This window comes from Plecotus auritus (genome assembly GCF_963455305.1).
Source record: "Plecotus auritus genome assembly, chromosome: X".
Lineage (NCBI taxonomy): Eukaryota > Metazoa > Chordata > Mammalia > Chiroptera > Vespertilionidae > Plecotus > Plecotus auritus.
Window position 1 is genome coordinate 135,461,141 of NC_137784.1, and position 23,074 is coordinate 135,484,214.

The following is a 23,074-nucleotide window of genomic DNA, read 5'->3' on the forward strand; positions in this document are numbered from 1 at the left end:
GGCAAGACTCTGGAGTCCCAGACTTATTCGGGGAGAAACTGGACTGTCTGGCAGTGGGTGAAACTCGAGGGCGGCTTTCTCTCAGGTGCTTGCAGCAATTACCGCAGGACACTGACATCCAGGGGCCTATTAGGGCAGCGCTGACGGGACGCCATTGCTGTCTGCTCCGCCCTGAGACTCTGCCCCATCCAAGCTGAGCACAGAGGCTTTTGCAAGTCTTGTCTCATAAGGGTGTCTCCAGCACAGAAGTTCTCCCAGTGTAGACACAGCTGATCCTCACGGCCAATTGGCCTGGAGGTCAATTCCTCCCAGTGATACCAACAACAATCAAGGCTTAACTACAACAAGACTGTGCACACAGCCCACAAAAGGGTGCACCAAGAGTGTCCACCTTGGGTAACTGGGGAGGCTGAGCCACTGGGCCCTATAGGACACCTAGCACACAAAGCCACTCTATCAACTCAGGGAAGCAGCCAAAATGCAAAGACAAACAAATTGATCACAAATGAAAGAAATGGAGGAAAGCAAACGACTGGATATAGAGTTCAAAACCACGGTTATAAGGTTTTTCAAGAATTTTCTAGAAAAGGCTGATAAATTTAGTGAGACCCTGGAGGATATGAAAAAGGACCAACTATAAATTACACATACACTAACTGAAATAAAAAATAATATACAGAGATCCAACAGCAGACTAGAGGATCGCAAGAATCAAGTCAAAGATTTGAAATACAAAGAAGCAAAAAACACCCATCCGGAAAAGCAAAAAGAAAAAAGAATCCAAAAATATGAAGATAGTGTAAGGAGCCTCTGGGACAACATCAAGCGTACCAACATCAGAATTATGGGGGTGCCAGAAGAAGAGAGAGAGCAATATATTGAAAACCTATTTGAAGAAATAATGACCAAAAACTCCCCCTACTGCCCTAACTGGTTTGGCTCAGTGGATAGAGCGTCGGCCTGTGGACTGAAGGGTCCCAGGTTCGATTCCGGTCAAGGGCGTGTACCTTGGTTGCAGGCACATCCCCAGTGGGAGGTGTGCAGGAGGCAGCTGATCGATGTTTCTCTCTTGTCGATATTTCTAACTCTCTATCATTCTCCCTTCCTTTCTGTGAAAAATCAATAAAATATATTTAAAAAAACAAAAACTTCCCCTACCTGGTGAAAGAAATAGACTTATAAGTCCAGGAAGCGCACAGAACCCCAAACAAAAGGAATCCAAAGAGGACCACACCAAGATACATCATAATTAAAATGCCAAGAGCAAAAGACAAAGAATATTAAAAGAAGCAAGAGAAAAACAGTTATTTACAAGGGAGCACCCATATGACTGTCAGCTGATTTCTCAACAGAAACTATGCAGGCCAGACGGGAGTGGCAAGAAATATTCAAAGTGATGAATAGCAAGAACCTACAACCAAGATTACTCTACCCAGCAAAGCTATCATTCAGAATTGAAGGTCAGATAAAGAGCTTCACAGATAAGAAAAAGCTAAAGGAGTTCATCACCACCAAACCAGTATTATATGAAATGCTGAAAGGTATTCTTTAAGAAGAGGAAGAAGAAGAAAAAGGTAAAGGTAAAAATTATGAACAACAAATACATATCAACAAGTGAATCTAAAAATCAAGTGAATAAAAAATCTGATGAACAGAATAATCTGGTAAATAAAATAGAAAGGGAGTGGACTGACAATCCTCGGCGGGAAAGGGGTGTGGGGTGTGCGGGAAGAGACTGGACAAAAATCATACACCTATGGATGAGGACAGTGGTGTGGCGGGGGTAAGGGCAGAGGGTGGAGTGGGTTGGGAACCGGGTGGAGGGGAGCTATGGGGGGGAAAAAAAGAGGAACAACTGTAATAATCTGAACAATAAAGATTAGAAAAATAAAGAATCGAATCCAGACCCTACGGTCGGCAGGCTGAGGCTCTATCCACTGGGCCAAACCGGCTAGAGCAGGATATGACATTTCTTAGCCTCGCCAGCAGTGGACCTTCGTTTTTTCCTCCAGGAGTGTGTTGGAAAAACCCTATATCACCTTCTTGGATTCTTATTACCCAAGTTACCAAGAACACTGCAAGTGGCGGCGTACAGGGAGCTTAGCCAATGAGCGGTCAGAAAAGGTGTTAGTGCTCGAACTGGTTTGTCTCATTGGATAGAGCGTCGGCCTGCAGACTGAAGGTTCCCAGGTTTGATTCCTGTTAAGGGCATGTACCTTTGTTGGGGGCACATCTTCAGTGGGGAGTGTGCAGGAGGTAGCTGATCGATGTTTCTCTCATCAATGTTTGTGATCCTCTATCCCTCTCCCCTCTTCTCTGTAAAAAATCAATAAAATATATTTTATAAAAAAGAAAAGAAAAGGTGTTTCCTCTGCAGCTCATGCCCAGAGGACCCCCTGCATTGTGTCTGCTGGGCTGGGGGCGTGGACTCAGGCTGCTTGGTGCCGGTGCATGTGCAAGCGGCCGCTTAGCGCCTGCTCCCATAGGCCCGGAGTGGCCGGGGGCATTCTGGGACCCCAGCCGCTCAGAGCGTATGCATGGGCCTACAGGCTGGAAGCAGTCTGGGTCCCGAGGATGTTCCTAGGACCCAGGCCGCTCGGCACCTGCGTATGCAAATTATCCCTCCATCTTTGTCAGGTCAATTTGCATATTCCTGATTGGCTGGTGGGTGTCACAGAGGTATGGTCAGTTTGCATATTTGTCTTTTATTAGTGTAGACAATGTTGCCTTCCATGTCAGGTCTTTAAATATACTGGCTATTTATTCTGTATATGCTGTAAGAAAAGATCTAATTTTGTTTTCTCTACAGAATAAGCCAGTTTTCCCAATTCTGTTTATTAAATGATTTCTCCTTTCCCCACTGATTTATATTACCACCTTTCACATATACCAAGTTCCTGTATATACTCGAGTTCTTTCCTGGCTTCTGTTTTGTTCCATTGCCTATTTGATGCCTCACCAGGACCACATTGTTTTCATTATTAAGGTTTTATAGTTTGCCTTAATATCAAGTCAGACAAACCTCTGCTCTTTGCTTTTCATGTTTCATACTTGTGGCTATTCCTGAACCATGTGAACCTTTATTCTTCCAAATATAATTTAGAATTAGTCCACTTCCCACAAAAATCTTATTGGGGATTTTTTTCCCCAATGAATTGAATTTATAGATTAATTTGACATCTTTATAATGTTAAGTCTTCTCATCTAAAGATCATAGTTTAGCCGAAACCGGTTTGGCTCAGTGGATAGAGCGTCGGCCTGCAGAATGAAGGGTCCCGGGTTTGATTCCGGTCAAGGGCATGTACCTTGGTTGCGGGCATGTACCTTAGTGCTCAACCACTGAGCAACACTGGCTGGGCCAGTGGTCGGCAAACTGGCTCGCGAGCCGCGGTTTGCTGCTCTGTTGACTAAGGTGTTTGCCGACCACTGGGCTGGGCAATTCTCTGGGTTTTATTAAACAAATACAGGAACATGAAAATAAGTAAAAATTGTTCATGAACAACTATAAACTATCACTTAGTCTGTGTTCTATAGTTCTATAGGGGGTGTGCAGGAGGCAGCTGATCGATGTTTCTCTCTCATCGATGTTTCTAACTATCCCTCTCCCTTCCTCTCTGTGAAAAATCAATAAAATATACTTTTTTAAAAAATAAAAATAGCCGAAACCGGTTTGGCTCAGTGGACAGAGCATCGGCCTGTGGACTCAAAGGTCCTGGGTTTGATTCCGGTCAAGGGCATGTACCTTGGTTGCGGGCACATCCTCGGTGGGAGGTTTGCAGGAGGCAGCTGATCGATGTTTCTCTCTCATCGATGTTTCTAACTCTCTATCCCTCTCCCTTCCTCTCTGTAAAAAAATCAATAAAATACATTTTAAAAAAAGCATTTTGAAAAAAAAAATAAAATAAAAAATAAAAATAAAGATCATAGTTTACCTTTCCTTTTTTTTTTTTTTTTAGGTCTCTTCCTTTATCTTTTAGTAGAGTTAATTTTTTTCCATAGAGGTTTGCTGTGTTTTAAATTAATTCCTTGGCACTTGATACATACTATTGCTATTATGGATAGTATTCTGTTTTCTGTTATACTTTCTTGTTGTTTATTTGCTGATGTACAGGAACTAAGTTTTTGTGCAAAGAAGAAGTCAGTCCCTACAAGTCACCAGACGGTTATAGAACACTGAGCTTTGAAACTAGACAGATCTCAGTTTGAATTCTGGCTCTGGTACTTTGCAGCTTGGATAAGTCACCTTAACCTACTGAAATCATCCATTTCTGCCCAGTTGGCATGGCTCAGTGGTTGAGCGTCAACCTATGAACCAGGAGCTTATAGCCTGATTCTCAGTCAGGGCGCATGCCCGGGTTATGGGCTTGATCCCCAGTAGGGGACGTGCAGGGGGCAGCGAATCTCTCTCTCTACCTCTCCCTCTCCCTTCCTCTCTCTAAAATCAATTTAAAAATATTGAAAAAGCCCTGACTGGTTTGGCTCAGTGGATAGAGCGTCAGCCTGCGGACTCAAGGGTCCCAGGTTCAATTCCGGTCAAGGGCATGTATCTTGGTTGTGGCACATACCCAGTAGGGAGTGTGCAGGAGGCAGCTGATCGATGTTTCTCTCTCATTGATGTTTCTAACTCTCTATCCCTCTCCCTTCCTCTCTGTTAAAAAAAAAATCAGCCCTGACTGGTTTGGCTCAGTGGATAGAGCATCGGCCTGCGGACTGAAAGGTCCCAGGTTCGATTCCGGTCAAGGGCATGTACCTTGGTTGCGGGCACCTCCCCAGTGGCAGGTGTGCAGGAGGCCGCTGATCGATGTTTCTCTCTCATCGATGTTTCTGACTCTCTATTCCTCTCCCTTCCTCTCTGTAAAAAATCAATAAAATATATATTTTTAAAAATCAATAAAATATATTAAAAATATATATATATTGAAAAAAATAAAATCATCCATTACCTCATTATAAATGATTATAATAATCCTTCTGCAGAGCTGTTTGAGGATTTAGATAATAAATCCAGGAGGCCCTATAACATGAGAGAGACTTAATCTTAATATATATTAATTCTCTACCTTGAGATTAAGATTGGTGACTTCAGAAGTCTTCCCATTGCCCTGGCTGGTTTGGCTCAGTGGATAGAGCGTTCGCCTGCGGACTGGAGGGTCCCAGGTTCAATTCAGGTCAAGGGCACATGTCAGGGTTGCAGGCTCGATCCCCAGTGGGGGGCATGCAGGAGACAGCCCGCCAATGATTCTCTCTCATCATTGATGTTTCTATCTCTATCCCCCCTCTCCCTTTCTCTCTGAAATAAATAAAAATATTTTTTTTTTTAAAAAAAAGTCCTCCCATTAAGAATAATAGATAGGCCCGGCTGGCATGGCTTAGTGGTTGAGTGTCAGCCTATGAACCAGGAGGTCAAGGTTCAATTCCAGGTCAGGGCACATGCCTAGGTTGCAGGTTAAATCCCTAGTGTGAGGTGTACAGGAGGCAGCCAATAAATGATTCTCATCGTTAATGTGTCTTTCTCTTTCTCTCCCTTCCTCTCTGAAATTAAGAAAAATAATATAGTTAAAACAAAGAATAATAGATAAGATTTATACCTCCTAGGTTCTAATATATTCCTGGGCTACAGCCCTGTATTGTCTCATATTAACTCTGGAATTACATGTTTTGTTTATCTTTTCTCTTAAAGTATAGTAGTAGTTCATTTTCCCATTTATTTGATTTTCTGGGTTTTGTTTTTAAAGTAGAATGCCCCCACCTTTTTTGTAATATATTTTTATTTCTTTCAGAGAGAGGAAGGGAGAGAGAGAGAGATAGAAGTATCAGTGATGAGAGAGAATCATTGATGGGCTGCCCCCTGCACACCCCCTAGTGGGGATCGAGCCTGCAACCCCGGGCATGTGCCCAGACCAGGAATCAAACTGTGACCTCCTGGTTCATAGGTTAGTGCTCAACCACTGAGCCACACTGGCTGGGCCAGTGGTCGGCAAACTGTGGCTCGCGAGCCGCGGTTTGCTGCTCTGTTGACTAAGGCGTTTGCCGACCACTGGGCTGGGCAATTCTCTGGGTTTTATTAAACAAATACAGGAACATGAAAATAGGTAAAAATTGTTCATGAACAACTATAAACTATCACTTAGTCTGTGTTCTATAGTCTAATAGTTTCTGTTTGCTTCTGCTGAAGAGAACCTTATCCTCCTGTTCAACCTATTTATTCTTAATTTAGACACATTTCTGACAATTTGGTAATCTGATTACCCAGTGTACAACAAATCAGAAGTAGCCAATTGTAACAGAGGTGACGAAAGACCGAAGAACCGAAAAAGAAGAGGCATCATCTGGAGTCATTTATCGTGGGGGAAACTGACCTGCATAAATCAGTACCCTGGATAAGCTCATTGTTAAAGCATGAGGCAATAATCAATGTTTGGAAAATCAAGAACAGGTTTTACAATATTACATATATGTACCTGGCAATATGCTAAGTCAGCCCTTTGTGTGTGATACCACTAAATCCGCATAATAGCGCTAAAAAGTAAATATTATTTATCTCTGTTTATAGATGAGGAAATAAAGGTTCAAAGGTTGCGTAGCTAGTAAGGGGTAGTGAAAGAGTTTGAACCCAGTTCTCTCCAGCTCCCAATTCCTATGCTTTTTAAAAGATAAAATGGGCCCAGCTGGTGTGGCTCAGTTGCTGAACATAAACCTATGAGATAAATATTTTTTTAAAAAGATAAAAAGCAGAATAAAAACCAAGCAGGAATTTAACTGATCCTGAGAAAAGAAAGGGATTTTAAAAATAAAAATAAGACTCAAGTCGTTGCCCTCTTCTGTGCTCTTATAGCTCCCTGTGAATTCTTCTGTTTTGATACTTAACATGCTGTCCTGTCTTTTACTTTATTTCATTAGAATCACCAAAACTGAGCCTAGGATCTGGCCCATGATCAGTATCTTAGCTTAAATGAGCTTTTATGACTTAATAGTGATGCTTTTATTTTCTAGGTACATGGTTCAGTGGCCTGGCGGTCGAATCCTGCATCGCCATGAGCTAGACACCTTCCTTGCCCAGGCTGTATCTTCCCAGCTTTATGAACCAGATCAACTTCAAGAACTCAAGGTGATTTGATCTGTCCTCCTTTAAATTTTCTTTCATGAGCTCATAGCTTTACTTTAGGTCTTTTTTTTTCTGGAGCTGGGGAAAGAGTAAGTTCTACAGGTAAATGTTTTATTTACAGTAGCCAAATATGTCTATTAATAAAATCAAGAGGTGCCTGTAACGCAGCCAGTGTGGTTCAGTGGTTGAACATTGACCTATGAACCAGGAGGTCACAGTTCAATTCCCGGTCAGGGCACATGCCCGGGTTGTGGGCTCCATGCCCCGTGTGAGGTGTGCAGGAGGCAGCCCATCAATGATTCTCTCTCATCACTGATGTTTCTGTCTCTCTCTCCCTCTTTCTCCCTCGCTGAAATCAATAAAAAATACTTTTAAATAAAAGAGGTACACTGCCCCCATACTGATAGGTGAGGATGGACAGAAAAGGTGGATATTATACAAGACTAATAAGCTGTGGCCCATAGACCATGATAAAGTTTCTGACTCTTTAAGATACACCTCAGAGACTGATCCTGGTGTCTCCTTTTTGTCTCTGAATAAATGTCCACCTTCCATCCTTTTATTCTAGTTTTATTGAGATGTAATTGATATATAGCACTATATAAGTTTAGGTGGTACAGCACAAATGGTATATACATCATGGAATGATTACCACAATAAGTTTAGCTAACATCTGTCATCTCATACAGATACTATATATACAGGGCAAAAGTAGGCTTATAGTTCTTCATATGGAAAAGAATAACATAAGAATAAACTGTGTTTCACGTACTCATAAGTGCAAACCTACTTTTGCCCACCCTCTGTAATTTTTTTCTTTATGGTGAGAACTCTTAAGATTGACTCTCTTAACTTTCCTATACATCATACAGCAGTGTTAGCTATAGTCATCCTGCTGTACATTACATACCTAGTATTATTTACCTTACAACTGGAAGTTTTTGCCTTTGACCACTTTTATCCACTCCCACCTCTGATAATATCAAATCTGATCTTTTTTTCTCTATGACTTTCATTGGCTTTTTGTTTGTTTTTTAGATTCCACATATAAATGAGATCATATAGTATTTGTCTTTCTCTGTCTGCCTTATTTCCTGTAGCATAATACCCTCAAGGTCCATCCATGTTGTCGCAAATGGCAGACTTTCTTCTTTCTTGAGGCTGAATATTCCATTGTGTACATACCACGTCTTCTTTATCCATTCACCCACTGATGGACACCCTCCTTTTTAAGAATACTTATTGGGTGTTAGAAGTCTAGAAAAGCATAAGAAAGAAAATAAATCCACCCTATATTGAAGGTAGGTTAGAGGGCAGGCTCCGAAGCCTGGCTTCTTAGCTGTGTGACCTTGGGCAGGTTACTTAATCTCTCTAGCTTTAGTTTCCTTTCTTGTAGGGTTGAGGATATTAAATAAAAGAATAGATGCATGCCCTAGCTGGTTTGGCTCAATGGGTAGAGCATCGGCCTGCGGACTGAAGGGTCCCAGGTTCGATTCTGGCCAAGGGCACATGCCTGGGTTGCGGGCTCGATCCCCAGTAGGGATGTGAATAAAGCACTATGCATAAAAATGCATATACATCATGCAGGAGGCAGCGTGCAGGAGGTGGCTGATCAATGATTCTCTCTCATCATTGATGTTTCTATCTCTCTTTCTTCCTCTCCCTTCCTCTCTGAAATCAATAAAAATATATTTTAAAAAAAGATTAGATGCAAAACACTTAGAACACTGTCTTGAGTGCTCAATAAATGTTAGCTATTAATGCAGGACACCCCTCTCCCAACTTCCAGTAGCCATGGACCTTTGAGGACCCAGGATAAACTAGAAGAAGATCAAGTCCAACAAGACTTGCAAAATCTTAATGTAAGTCAGGTCAACTAAGGGAAAGATGAAACACTCTAAGACAAACAGTGCATGGTTCCCTTTTATTAAAAATGTAATACTGCTTGGTCCTGTAGCAGTCACCGACTCCAGATCACACCTAGGAGGGGACCTTCAAGTATGTCCCCTTTTCCTTTTCAAGCCATCCAGCACACCTACTTGAGGTAACCACTGAAAATTTTGGTAGTTTCTTGCAGTGTGTGTGTGTGTGTTGTTGTTGTTGTTGTTGTTGTTGTTGTTGTTGTTAATCCTCACCCCATGATATATTTTTTTCCCATTGCTTTTTTAGAGAGAGTAGAAGGAAAGGAAGAAGGGAGAGAAACATTGATGTGAGAAAGACATATCAATTGGTTGCCTCCTGCATGTGCCCTGACTGGGATCGGGGATCAAACCTACAACCGAGGTACATGCCCTTGACCAGGAATCGAACCCACGACCCTTTGGTGCATGGGCCCACACTCTAACCACTGATCCGTGTGGGCCAGGGCTCTTTCAGTCTTTTGTCATGCATTTTTTACATAGTGGAGATACTGTTTATGTAAATATATATATACTAGAGGCCCGGTGCATGAAAATTCATGCACTGGGGTGGGATCCCTCAGCCTGGCCTGCCCCCTCTCACAGTCTGGGAGCCCTCAGGGGCGGGAGGCGACCCGGCAATCAGGGGAAGGCGACGCCCCATCACACCTCTGCTACTGCCACTGCCGGCAGCGCAAGCCTTGGCCGGCCCTGATTACCTGAGCCTTGGGCGGCCCTGGGCGGCTGGGCAGCCGCCATCTGAGGCTTGCCTGCGCCTCAGGCTGGTCCTTGGTGGCTGGGGCGCTGAGGGGACTGGGGGACTCCAGAGGCAGGCGTGCAGAGTGGCTGGGCCCATCTGGGGACTTGTGGAGTGGCCGGGCCCCTGCCGCCCGGTGGGGCTCAGGGGACTGGGCCCTGCCATCCTGTGGCTGTGGGCGCTGCCATCGTTGAGGGTGGGGCAGTCAATTAACATATCCCCTCCTTATTGGCTGTGGGCGCCTCCATCTTTTGCAATGGCATGAGGGTCAATTAGCATATTCCCTCTTTATTAGATAGGATATATATATATTTACTTAATATAGCATATATTTTATGTCTCAAAATTTTTAATAAATAATATTTTATCATATAGATGTGTCATTTAATACAGTGTTGGCTGTTTGGTTTCCAGTTTTCCCCTATTATATGTAATATTACAGTTAACATTTTTATGTATAGTGCTTTATTCACATTCCTACTTCCTTAGAATAGATTCCTAAAAGTGGAATTTCTGAGTCAACAAATGTGAACATTTTCAAAGTTTTTTTATACATATTGCTTAATTGTCATATTTCTTCTTCATCAGTTCTTTATGAGCATGCCCATTTATTTCACTGCATGCTCATCAGCAGACTGATGCTGGTGTCCCCTTTTTGTCTCTGAAAAAGTATCCACCTTCCATCCTTTTATTCTAGTTTTATTGAGATATAATTGACATATCACACTGACATATTTTGGTCTTTAGTTTTTTTTAATTTTTTCTAATTTGACAAGCAAAAGAACCTGGTATCTCAAGTTGGTTCTTTTTAAAGTTTCAAAGCTGATGTCTTTTTTGTTGTTGTTGTAATGAGTGTCTTTCAAACCGTCTCAGGGAAAGATGTGGATAGAAGCTGCTTGTGCAGCCAGATGTCTATATTGAAAGATAACATGTTTAGATTTAACTGGAATAATCAGCATAACGGGAATAAGATTAAATGTAACCAATAACATGAATTTCCTAATAGGTTTTCCTTTGTGGTGGTTTCAGATTGAGAAACTGGATGCCCGAGGGATCCAGCTTGCTGCCCTCTTCATGAGTGGGGTGGACACAGCTCTGTTTGCTAATGATGCCTGTGGCCAGCCAGTCCCCTGGGAGCACTGCTGCCCCTGGATTTACTTCGATGGCAAGCTGTTCCAGAGCAAGCTCATTAAAGCGGGCCGAGAGCGAGTGTCCCTGGTGGAGCTCTGTGATGGCCAGGTACCAGCGTTGTGGGCAGTTGCTGAGAACCTTCGCTGATCTGCTGTGGGGATGAATGGGTGGGATAGGAGCAGCACAGAGACATGGGGAGGGAGGTAGCAGAAGTGGCAGAATGTTTCTGACCTTGACCTAACTTGGTCACTGTTAGTCCCAAAGGCCCAAAGTCTGATGTGCATGTTACGGAATCATATGCTGGAAAGCTTTTTTTCATATGAACTTAACATTTTCATATTACTTTTCTTACTCTGAGTATTTTCCCCCATGGAATCCTGAAATATACTATGTGTCTTTCCTATAATTCTTAGAATGTCATCTTCTTTATTATTTACAAAAACTAAGTCACTGTTGCAAGTGATAATATTTTTGTAAAGGAACTATGTTTAGAAATAGAAGAGGGTAATGAAGCAATTAACAGAGTAGAAGAAGAGGATTTTTTTTTTTTGCAATGAAATTTTGGGAAAGGTGAAGAGAGGCAGGGAAAGGAACCCTTAATTGCTCCTGTATCCATTCAGGGGCGGCGGGGGGGGTGGGGGGGGGCTTGAGCTCAAGGACTAGAGCAGGGGTCAGCAAAGTACCCCAAATTCCAAAATTGGAGTTTTTATTTTCATAAAGTTTTATTGGAGCACATCCATGTTCATTCATTTATGGTTGTAACAGACCATATGGCCCACAGAGCCTCAAATATTTACCATGGGGCCCTTTTCAGAGCAAGTTCATCAAGCTCTGGGCTAGAGGCATGGACTTCCCCTCGACAGGTCAGGGTCTTTGATCCTGGGTATGGAGGGGAAGGTTGAAAGGTTTTGTTTTGTATATGTCAGGGTTTGGTTCTCCCTTTTACCTAATTCTGTTACCTCCCACTTGCCCTGTAATGGACCATCAGTGAATACTTATTATTATACTAGAGGCCCAGTGCACGAAATTCATGCACAGGGGGCGGTGTTCCTCAGCCCAGCCTGCACCCTCTCCAATCTGGGACCCATCGAGGGATGTCCGACTGCCCGTTTAGGTCCGATCCTACTGGGAGTCGGATATCCCTCTCACAATCCAGGACTGCTGGCTCCCAATTGTTCGCCTGCCTGCCTTCCTGATTGCCCCTAACCGCTTCTGCCTGCCAGCCTGATCACCCCCGAACCACTCCCCTGCCAGCCTGATTGATGCCTAACTGATCCCCTGCCAGCCTGTTTGCCCCTAACTGCCCTCCCCTGCAGGCCTAGTCAGCCCTAACTGCCCTTCCCTGCAGGCCTGGTCTCCCCCAACTGCTGCTCTCCCCTGCAGGCCTGGGTCCCCCCCCAACTACCCTTCCCTGCAGGCCCGGTCGCCCCCAACTTCCCTCCTCTGCCGGCCTGGTCACCCCTAACTGCCCTCCCCTGCAGGCTTGATTGCCCCCAACTGCCCTCCCTTGCAGGCCTGGTCCCTCCCAACTGCCCTCCCCTGCTGGCCATCTTGTGGCGGCCATCTTGTGTCCACATGGGGGCTGCCATCTTTGACCACATGGGGGCAGCCATCTTCTGTATTGGAGTGACGGTCAATTTGCATATTATTCTTTTATTAGATAGGATAGAGGCCTGGTGCATGGGTGTGGGCCGGCTAGTTTGCCCTGAAGGGTGTCCCGGATCAGGGTGGGGGTTCCCTTGGGTTATAGGGCAGCCTGGGTGAAGGGCCTGTGGTGGTTTGCAGGCTGGCCACGCCCCCCAGCGACCCAAGCGGAGGCCCTGGTGTCTGGGGTTTATTTATCTTCTATAATTGAAACTTTGTAGCCTTAAGCAGAGGCCAAGGCAGGCCAGGGCAAGCGGAAAGATTGGCTTCCTCCATTGCCAGGGAAACCCAAGCCTCCTGCTCTCTCTCTGGCTGCAGCCATCTTGGTTGGGTTAATTTGCATACTTGCTCCTGATTGGCTGGTGGGCATGGCTTGTGGGTGTAGCGGAGGTGTGGCCAATTTGCATGTTACTCTTTTATTAGATAGGATTTGTCTTTCTTGACCTAGTCAATGTGCCTCACAAGTCCTCAACCAGAACTAGTATGATGGCAGTGCGGTGTCGTGTGAAAAGTGGGGGCTTTGGTGCCAGACAGGCTTTTCTGAGTGTGTTGCCTTATCCATTTTACTTCAGGCCTTGATTCCCTTGATGGGAATAGACTTATGAGACTGTACCTAGAGTGCCCAATAAATACTATATTTGAAACAGAGAAGTTCAAAGAATGGCAGCTGCTATTATTATTCTGTTCCTCATTTGAAGGCTGAGCTGGCAACCAAAGTGGAAAAGATGAGACAGAGTATCCTTGAAGGAGTCAACATGAACTATCCACCGCCTTCTGCTCTACTTCCGTCACCTGCTTTTGTGACTCCCATGATGCCGCCTCTCTATCCTGTTTCATTTTATCCCCGAGCCATGGGCTCAATGCCACCTCCCCCTCATGGAAGGAGCCGGGGTTTTGCAGGTCAGTACCTAAGAATGAGGCATTTGATATCCTCAACCTATTTCACAATAGCCAATCCAGTAATTATTGCTGGTTACAGAATTAGCAGTGCCACATACATCTTATCTCATTTACCATCTGTACTGTGTTGTGGTCATTTGAAGAGGAGCTTATTGAGATAGAGGGCTGTAACCCAGACAGCATGGCTCAGTGGATGAGCATCGACCTATGAACCAGGAGGTTATGGTTCGATTCCTGGTGAGGGCACATGCCTGGGTTGTGGACTTGATCCCCAATAGGGGGCATGCAGGAAGCTGCCAATCAATTATTTCCTTTCATCATTGATGTTTCTATACCTCTCTACCTCTCTCTTCCTTTCTAAAATAAATAAAAATATATATATTTTTAAAAGATAGAGCAGCCGAAACCGGTTTGGCTCAGTGGGTAGAGCGTCGGCCTGTGGACTGAAGGGTCCCGGGTTCGATTCCGGTCGGGGGCATGTGCCTTGGTTGCGGGCACATCCCCAGTGGGGGTGTGCAGGAGGCAACTGATCGATGTTTCTCTCTCATCGATGTTTCTGGCTCTCTATCCCTCTCCCTTCCTCTCTGTAAAAAATCAATAAAATATATTTTAAAAAAATAAAATAAAAGATAGAGCATATGTAATACTTTTAACAATAGAAAGGAGAGAGATAGAGGGCTCTAGCTGGGGAAGCAAGTCACCTGACTTCCCAAACCACTCTCCATAGAGGTGGTTGATCCCAAAGAATTTGACTCTCACCAACCAAACTCCTGAAGTAACTGGTACAGAAACCAGGGGCCACATAATTACCTTTGAGAACTGTAATTCATATGAGTGGGTTCTTCATGGTTGCTGGTTTGATCTCTCAGTCCTCATTAGGCAGATATACAAGAGGCTTACAGGTAGAGCGGTGACAAGTAAGAGTAAGTGACCATTGTCGGCAGATGACCTTAGCATGATGTACCCATTTCCACTCTGGGGGGTGATCTGATACATTTCCAGAAGCACAGAGCAAAGTAAGTTACCGGCCATGCCCTCCCGGGTAGCAGTTTAATGGGGAAAATACACACCCACACCCACAAACATGTATAAATTATTAAATTATGCTGACACCTGAGCTGCAGCTTAATGATGAATAGACTGTCATGCTTAGGTAGCTCAGAAAGCTGATCCTGATAATGTAAACAACCTGTCCCCTGGTAAAACAGGATATTTTAATGGGAACATTTTAACATGAAATACGGAGATTCTATGATCAGGTGGGAAGTCATTTCTGTGGTTGCTATGGTTGAAGGTATTTGTTGTCCGTTGCTCATTATTTTAAAAGTAAAGCTGGAGCCTGGCCAGTGTTGCTCAGTGGTTGAACATCGACCTATGAACCAGGATGTCACGGTTCAGTTCCCTGTCAGGGCACATGCCCGGGTTGTGGGCTCCATCCCCAGTAGGGGGCGTGCAGGAGGCAGCTGATCAATGATTCTCTCTCATTAATGTTTCTGTTTCTCTCTCCCTCTTCCTTCCGTTCTGAAATCATTAAATATAGAGTAAAAATAAAACTGTAAGTTGAAGTTTGTGTTAAATTGAAGGTCACAGAATTCAATATGGATGTTTAGCTTAAAGCTCTGCTTAGATGAGCAGTGTGATATCTGCTCTGGTAACTAATGCCCTGTTCAGTGAGGTAGTGATCAAATCTTAGAAACCAGGAAGGCACCCAGTCATTTCATCCTTTGAATGTGACACTATGGCTCTGATCTTGCATTCTTTGCTTATTGATTTGATTGTGTCTCAGAAGACAGAGTTAAGGTCAGGTTCTCGGGAGTTCCGCGCCATTGCCCAGGTTACATCGATGCTTAGTCTCCAGCCACGAGTGGTTCATGAGGAGCCTCCTGCCCCCAAAGGGCTACAAGATCTCCCAAATGCAAGTTTTCCTGCCCTCTTAGGACTAGCTAGCACCCTAGTCCCTTAGAATCCCACTTTTATGTAAATGAAAGGCTCTTTACTAATAACCTGCTAAATGAGAGAAGGGTTATTAATATTTGGGTTTTATCCATGAATTAAAATTTTTTAAAAATATATTTTTATTGATTTCAGAGAGGAAGGGAGAGGGAGAGAGAGAAACATCAGTGATGAGAGAGAATCATTGATTGGCTGCCTCCTGCATGCCCCCTACTGGGGATTGAGCCTGCAACCCCGGCTTGTGCCCTGACTGGAATTGAACTGTGACCTCCTGGTTCATAAGTGGACACGCAACCACTGAGCAATACTGGCTAGGCTCAATGAACTAAAATTTAAGGTTTACTAGAACTTTGTATTTTATGAATTATTCCTTTAGTGCCAAATTACGAAGTTCTGTGCCAGTAGGCTCCCACACATGGAGTTGGAATTTCCTGTTTTAAGAAGATATGCTATCTTGTCTTGAATTTGTTCTGATTTTCAACTGTTGCTATTCTTACTTTTTAGTGATAAATTACTGTTAGTTTAGTTTCATTATTTTCAGTTTCATTTGGTTGCTTGGCTAATCCTCCAGGGAATAATGATACATATTTAAATCAAAAGTGGTTTTGGCCTACAATTCTCCTGTAATTAGATTATAAGACATTCATTCCCTCAATAAATATTGAATGCCTGCTATTTGCCAGGCTGTGTAGTTGAGAAAATGAATCATCCACAGCCCACTTGCTAAAGTAGATTTGTACAGATCTTCAACCCTCCGTCCCTAAATTTGCTTCCACCATGACCCTTTGTTGTTATCATGGAGTCTTTATCATAGGGAAATGGAAATAAGCCAAGTAGGTGGGCTGTGGGATCTTTTGTTACGTGTCTTATCTAAGCTACCTTGTACTTCTCCTTACTGCCATTTTTCCTCTCTCTCTAGGTCTCCATCCAATCCCACCCCAAGGAGGAAAACTGGAGATTGCTGGCATGGTTGTGGGCCAGTGGGCTGGCAGCAGACCCTCCAGGGGCCGAGGCTTTGGCATGCAAGTGGTTTCTGTCGGTGGGCCAGGAAAGGGGTATGTATTCCAATAGGTTGGTATGAGCTAGTGTCAATCAAGGGACCCTTAGGGAAATGCCCGGCTATTGAATCCTTCTAATAAGGTAAGGGGCATTAAGTGCCTTTCCATTTTTAAAGGCAGTTTTCAGTTTAGTTCAGGAAACATATACTAAATGTCCTGCCTTGATGAAAAAGTTTTTGCCCCTAGAGGAGGACATGGGACACGGAATAATTTGGTATAACAGAAATGAAAGCGATAGAGATTTACAGTGGGAGCACGGAGGAGGGGCATCTAACTTATAAGGGTCAAACTTCTGAAAGGAAATGAGTTGTCGACTAAGTGAAAATGGGGGTGTGGTCTTTCTGTGTTTCTCATGATCACTTTTCCCCCCACTTTCTAAAGGCATGGAAAGGAACAGACTGGTAGAGGATTCAAAGGATCTAAAAAAGGAAATAAACAAGTAAGTACCTTTTTGAGATTACTGTGCTTCTGTTTGATACCTCTTATCTTTCCAGCGAAATTGCAAGAGGTCAGAAACCTGGGACCTTTCACAGCTTCTCCTGGCATTTGATGTCATTCCTTTGCTCTCTAGCTGTCTAGTGAGGGTTAGCTGCCCAGGCTGTTTCCACAGGGCTGCAGGGTGTCATCCTTTTCACTGAGCGAGGCCACAAGACGGAAACCAGGTGTATTCTCCCGAAGGCCTTTAAGTACCGTAATATGTGCTGCCAGAGTGAAGGACCGAAGTGAAGTTAACATTAGGATTGCTAGCAATATACCTGAGCTCCTCGAGGGCTACCAGGGATGCTTAGAAAACTGGACTTTGGCCTTTGCTGAATATGCGAGGGGAGGAGCTGAAACCATTCTGCTGATTCTTTTTTAAAATATACTATTGATTTCAGAGATGAAGGGAGAGGGAGAGAGAGATACAAACATCAATGATGTGAGGGAATCATTGATTGGCTGCCTCCTGCATGCCCCACACCGGGGATGGAGCCCACAACCCAGGCATGTGCCCTGACCAAGAATTGAATCGCAACCTCCTCGTTCATAGTATGACGCTCAACCACTGAGCCACAAGGGCCGGGCAGCAGCTCCCATTTCTTGAGTGCATACTTCCTACCATACCCTCTACTAAACATTTTACACGCAGTCTCTAATCCTCACAAGGGTCCCTGACTAGACCATACTGCAAGGCCACTTTATCGTCAGTTCTCAATCTCAAATGAGCTCTCCGGTATGCAGCCAACAGGCAGTGTATCCATGTTCACCCCCATTGTCTGATGTTTACTCAAAGAATACAGATTTGCTTTAATGTTACTTTGAGCCAAAAATGGAACGAGAATGGTAAGCACACAACCCCTCCCCAAAGCATTTTGTAATGCACTCCAAAGCCAGAGAGCAATAACTTTGGGATTTTTCCAAAGCTTCTCAACTTTTTCCAGAAGCTGTTCCATAAGGTAAAAGGGATTACACCTAAAAGGAAAACTGGTCTCTAGCATAGGCTCCCATAAGGTAATATAGCCTTGGGGAATTGGCTGTGGTTCAGGATCTGATCATTGGGTATATAGTCTAAAAAACCTCCTATTTTTGCTGCAATAACAGGGAGTCCATCTCACAGTGGTTGACTCACATTAATGAGGATCACAGAAATAGTATGTGGGCCCTGGACAGCATGGCTGAGTGGTTGAGCATCAACCCATGAACCAAGAGGTTGCCAGTTCGATTCCCAGTCAGGACACATGCCTGGGTTGCAGGCTCGATCCCCAGTAGGGGGTGTGCAGGAGGCAGCCAATCAATGATTCTCTCTCATTGATATTTCTATCTCTCTCTTCCTCTCTCTCTAAAATAAAATTTTAAAATATTTTTTAAAAGAAGTTTGCTTGAGGACCTGAAATCAGAACAATAAAAGTAGCTGACATTTAATGAGTTCTCACAGTGCCAGTCACCACATATCTAAGTACTTTACAATGAATGCTTCATTGAACCCTTACAGGAACCTATCAAATAGATACTGTTATTCTATTTCACACATGAGAAAACGGGAAAAACAAGGGGTGCTAGGTCACACTAAGTTTCTCTTGACTAAGATTGCTGGGGCCACTGTTATCTACTCTAGAAGTAGCCTGGTCCAGGAAGCCTTCTTACTGACCTTGTTTTTACGTGAGGCATCTCCCTGGGCAGAGCTGCTGCTGCTTGCCTTGCTACCTCTCCTTTGTTCAGTCACCCTTTCTATAGAGTGTTATACACTGAGTGGCCAGATTATTATGATCTCTGAACACATAATAATCTGGCCACTCAGTGTATATCCTATATAATAGGCTAATATGCAAATTGTCCCCTCGACCAGGAGTTCGACCAACAGGCAGGCCAGCCAACTGCCCATGTCCCCTCCCCCTGGCCAGGCTGGCCGGACCCCACCCATGCACGAATTCATGCACCGGGCCTCTAATATATATATACATATATAGGATCGGGCCTAAACAGGCAGTCGGACATCCCTCTCACAATCCAGGAATGCTGACTCCCAACTGCTCGCCTGCCTGCCTTCCTGATTGCCCCTAACCGCTTCTGCCTGCCAGCCTGATCACCCCCTAACCACTCTCCTGCCAGCCTGATTGATGCCTAAATTCTCCCCTGCCAGCCTGTTTGCCCCTAACTGCCCTCCCCTGCAGGCCTGGTTCCCACAACTGCCCTCCCCTGCAGGCCCCATTGCCCCCAACTTCCCTCCTCTGCCAGCCTGGTCACCCCTAACTGCCCTCCCCTGCAGTTTGATCGCCCCCATCTGCCCTCCCTTGCAAGCCTGGTCCCTCCCAATTGCCCTCCCCTGCTTGCCTGATCGCCCACAACTGCCCTCCCTTGCAGGCCTGGTCCCTCCCAACTGCCCTCCCTGCTGGCCTGATCACCCACAACTGCCCTCCCCTGCAGACCTGATCCCTCCCAACTGCCCTCCCCTGCTGGCCATCTTGTGGTGGCCATCTTGTGTCCACATGGGGGCTGCCATCTTTGACCACATGGGGGCAGCCATCTTGTGTGTTGGAGTGATGGTCAATCTGCGTATTACTCGTTTATTAGATAGGATAGAGGCCTGGTGCACGGGTGGGGGCCAGCTGGTTTGCCCTAAGGGTGTCCTGGATCAGGGTGGGGTTCTCTTGGGGTGTGGTGCGGCCTGGGCGAGGGGCCTGTGGCCACGCCCTCCAGCAACCCAAGCGGAGGCCCTGGTATCTGGGATTTATTTATCTTCTATAATTGAAACTTTGTAGCCTTGAGTGGAGTCCAGGGCGGGCCAGGGTGTGCAGAAAGCTTGGCTTCCTCCATTGCCAGGGAAATCCAAGCCTCTTGCTAGCTCCGTGGCTGCAGCCATCTTGGTTGGGTTAATTTGTATACTCACTCCTGATTGGCTGGTGGGCATGGCTTTGTGGGTGTGATGGAGGTGTGGTCAATTTGCATATTACTCTTTTATTAGATAGGATACAAACACACACTGAGTGGCCAGATGATTATGCGTTCAGAGATCATAATAATCTGGCCACTCAGTGTATAATTTATTGTTCAATCTTATTAAGTCTGCTTACATTATAGACCTGTCTTCTTGAGAGTATTCCTTGGCCACTGGAGTTTTGTGTGTTTTCAAATTCTTAAGTCACTTATTTGTAATGTTTTGCTTTCTTTGTTGGCTCCCACCCATGGGTGGCTAATTCTATTCATTGTGTGGCTTTTTTGCTATAGTGGAACCTCGGTTTTCAAACTTAATTCCTTCCGGAAGGCTGTTCAAGAAGTGGTTTGAAAACCGAATCATTTTTTCCCATTAGAAATAATGTAAATTGCCCTAGCCGGTTTCGCTCAGTGGATAGAGCGTCGGCCTGCGGACTCAAGGGTCCCAGGTTCGATTCTGGTCAAGGGCATGTACCTTGGTTGCGGGCACATCCCTGGTAGGGGGTGTGCAGGAGGCAGCTGATTGATGTTTCTCTCTCATCGATGTTTGTTTTTTTTTATTGTTTGAAGTCATCGATGTTTCTAACTCTCTATCCCTCTCCCTTCCTCTCTGTAAAAAATCAATAAAATATATTTTTTTAAAAAAGAAATAATGTAAATTGAATTAATCCATTCCAGTCTCCCAAATTATTCTGTTTTAACCTTTCTTACATACAGTGCATGTCTAATGTACTGTTTAAGGTGTAAATAAACACTTCTTTTCTTAAGTTGATCGAACCACCCCTACTAGCCTTAAAGGAATCACTTTTAGCGTTTGGTCCAGGGATGTCCTTCAGGTCAGCATGCAGCATCTTTGCTTGTTCACATATCACTGCCTCCGAAGTGCTGTCACTGCCTAACTGCTTTTCCTTTATCCAGATCAACAACAGATTTTCTACCTCTTCCATTGCCTGTGACCAGTTTCTTTCACATCCTTAGCAACATTGGCATTCTTGGGGGCCTCTTTATGTTTTAAAATTGTACAAATCCTTGATACTGATTTCGCCAGAAACAAAAAGGCATTCTCTCTCTCTGTTGCCTGAGAGATGCTTTTTGTCATGCTGAGGTATCAGCTTAAAAGGGTTGTCAGGTAGAAACTTGAAGTTTTGTTCCATAGCCGAGACATTTTTTCTGTGAACAACATGGGCAAAAACCAAATTGTTCAAGAAGTGAATTATTCAAGATGGGAGATGGTCAAGAACCAGGGTTTGACTGTAGTTTCATCTTTTTTTCCAGGTTTTTGAGCAACAATTCACAGTAGCCCCCGTATTGTATAGGCTTTGGAGCCAAATGATCTAGCTTTGAATCTGACTCTGCCATGTACCAGTTCTGTGACTTTGGACAAGTTATTTAACCTCTCTGTGCCTTAGTTTTCTCAACTGTGAAATGGAGAAATTGTTATCTATCTCAGAGAGTTGTTATGAGTGTTAAATGAGATGATATATATTACCCTAGCCCGTTTGGCTCCGTGGATAGAGTGTTGGCCTGCAGACTGAAAGGTCCCGGGTTTGATTCCGGTCAAGGGCACATGCCCAGGTTGCGGGCTCCATCCCCAGTAGGGGGCATGCGGGAGGCAGCCGATCAATGATTCTCTCTCATCATTGATGTTTCTATCTCTCTCTCCCTCTCCCTTCCTCTCTAAAATCAATAAAAAAATATATATTTTTTAAATGAGATGATATATATAGTCTTTAGCGCAGAGCGTGGAACATGGGAGGTATTCAAGAAAAATTAGTAGTTATTGTTTCTAATTAACCACTAATACAACAGGAATTAGATTTCCACTATGTATTGTATCCTAGTGTAAAGAACAAAGTCTTTGGAGTAAAACACTCTTGGATGCAAGTCTAGGCATGCTAATGACCTTGGGCAAGTCATTTTACTTTTTGAGCTTCATTGGTCTTATATGTAAAATGAACAGAGCATCCAACATGCCCAACCACTTAGTAATCAAGTTATTATTTCCTAATAACATTCATTGAGAGCCAGCACTGCACTGCAAGGTAATGCAATTCATGTCATTAGCATTTCAATAACCGTCACATTCCTGGAATTAGAAGAAAAACCAGTGATTTTTTTTTAATATATCTTTATTGATTTCAGAGAGGAAGGGAGAGGGAGAGAGATAGAAACATCAATGATGAGCCCTAACCGGTTTGGCTCAGTGGAATGAGTGTTGGCCTGCGGACTCAAGGGTCCCAGGTTTGATTCAAGGCATGTACCTTGGTTGCGGGCACATCCCCAGTAGGGGGTGTGCAGGAGGCAGCTGACTGATGTTTCTCATTGATGTTTCTAACTCTCTCTCCCTCTCCCTTCTTCTCTGTAAAAAATCAATAAAATATATTAAAAAAAAAAAGAAACGATGAGAGAGAATCATTGATTGGCTGCCTTCTGCACTCCCCCCACTGGGGATCGAGCCCACAACCCAGGCATGTGCCCCCGACCGGAATGGAACCCGGGACCCCTCAGTCCCCAGGCCGACGCTCTATCCACTGAGCAAAAACCATCCAGGATCAGTGTTGTTTTTAGTTATGGAAGATTCTGAGGAATATTGCACATAGATCTCATGGTTTGTTTCCTTTCCTTTTTTTTTTTTTTTTTTAATATATTTTATTGATATTTTACAGAGAGGAAGGGAGAGGGATAGAGAGTCAGAAACATCGATGAGAGAGAAACATCGACCAGCTGCCTCCTGCACACCTCCCACTGGGGATGTGCCCGCAACCAAGGTACATGCCCTTGTCCGGAATCGAACCCGGGACCCTTCAGTCCGCAGGCCGACGCTCTATCCACTGAGCCAAACCGGTTTCGGCTGTTTCCTTTCCTTTTATTTACATGTCCAGCTGTCAGCATGGAGAGCATCGCATGGCAGTTAGAATAGACTTTAGAGCAGCCGTGGGCAAACTACGGCCCGCGGGCCGGATCCGGCTGTTCTATCCAGTTCTCTTGCTCTCCCCTCCGCTCCTTTACTTTGAATTTATATTAGTTCACACAAACACTCCATCCATGCTTTTGTTCCGGCCCTCCGGTCCAGTTTAAGAACCCATTGTGGCCCTCGAGTCAAAAAGTTTGCCCACCCCTGCTTTAGAGGCTGGCTGACTTGCAGTGGAATCCTGGGCCCACAACTTTCTTTTTTTATTTATTTTTATTTTTATTTTTATTTTTAAAATATATTTTA

General features: G+C 44.3%; 1 protein-coding gene across 3 annotated transcripts in view; it reads left to right on the plus strand.

Moving 5' to 3' along the window:
• The window catches only part of FAM120C (family with sequence similarity 120 member C), a gene marked incomplete at its 5' end in the record, with an annotated part of 77,889 nt that overhangs the window by 49,118 nt on the left and 5,697 nt on the right, over positions 1-23,074 (plus strand). For 2 of the 3 annotated variants that reach the window (XR_013959759.1, XM_080652434.1), the window contains 5 exons: positions 6,994-7,108; positions 10,790-10,999; positions 13,234-13,435; positions 16,308-16,443; positions 16,828-16,885. Coding sequence is in view for 2 of the 3 variants with exons in the window: in XM_080652434.1 (XP_080508560.1) it covers positions 6,994-7,108; positions 10,790-10,999; positions 13,234-13,435; positions 16,308-16,443; positions 16,828-16,885 (721 nt within the window). Of the gene's footprint in view, positions 1-6,993; positions 7,109-10,789; positions 11,000-13,233; positions 13,436-16,307; positions 16,444-16,827; positions 16,886-23,074 lie in introns of those variants that run through there. The other variant, XM_080652435.1, reaches the window with a different exon arrangement.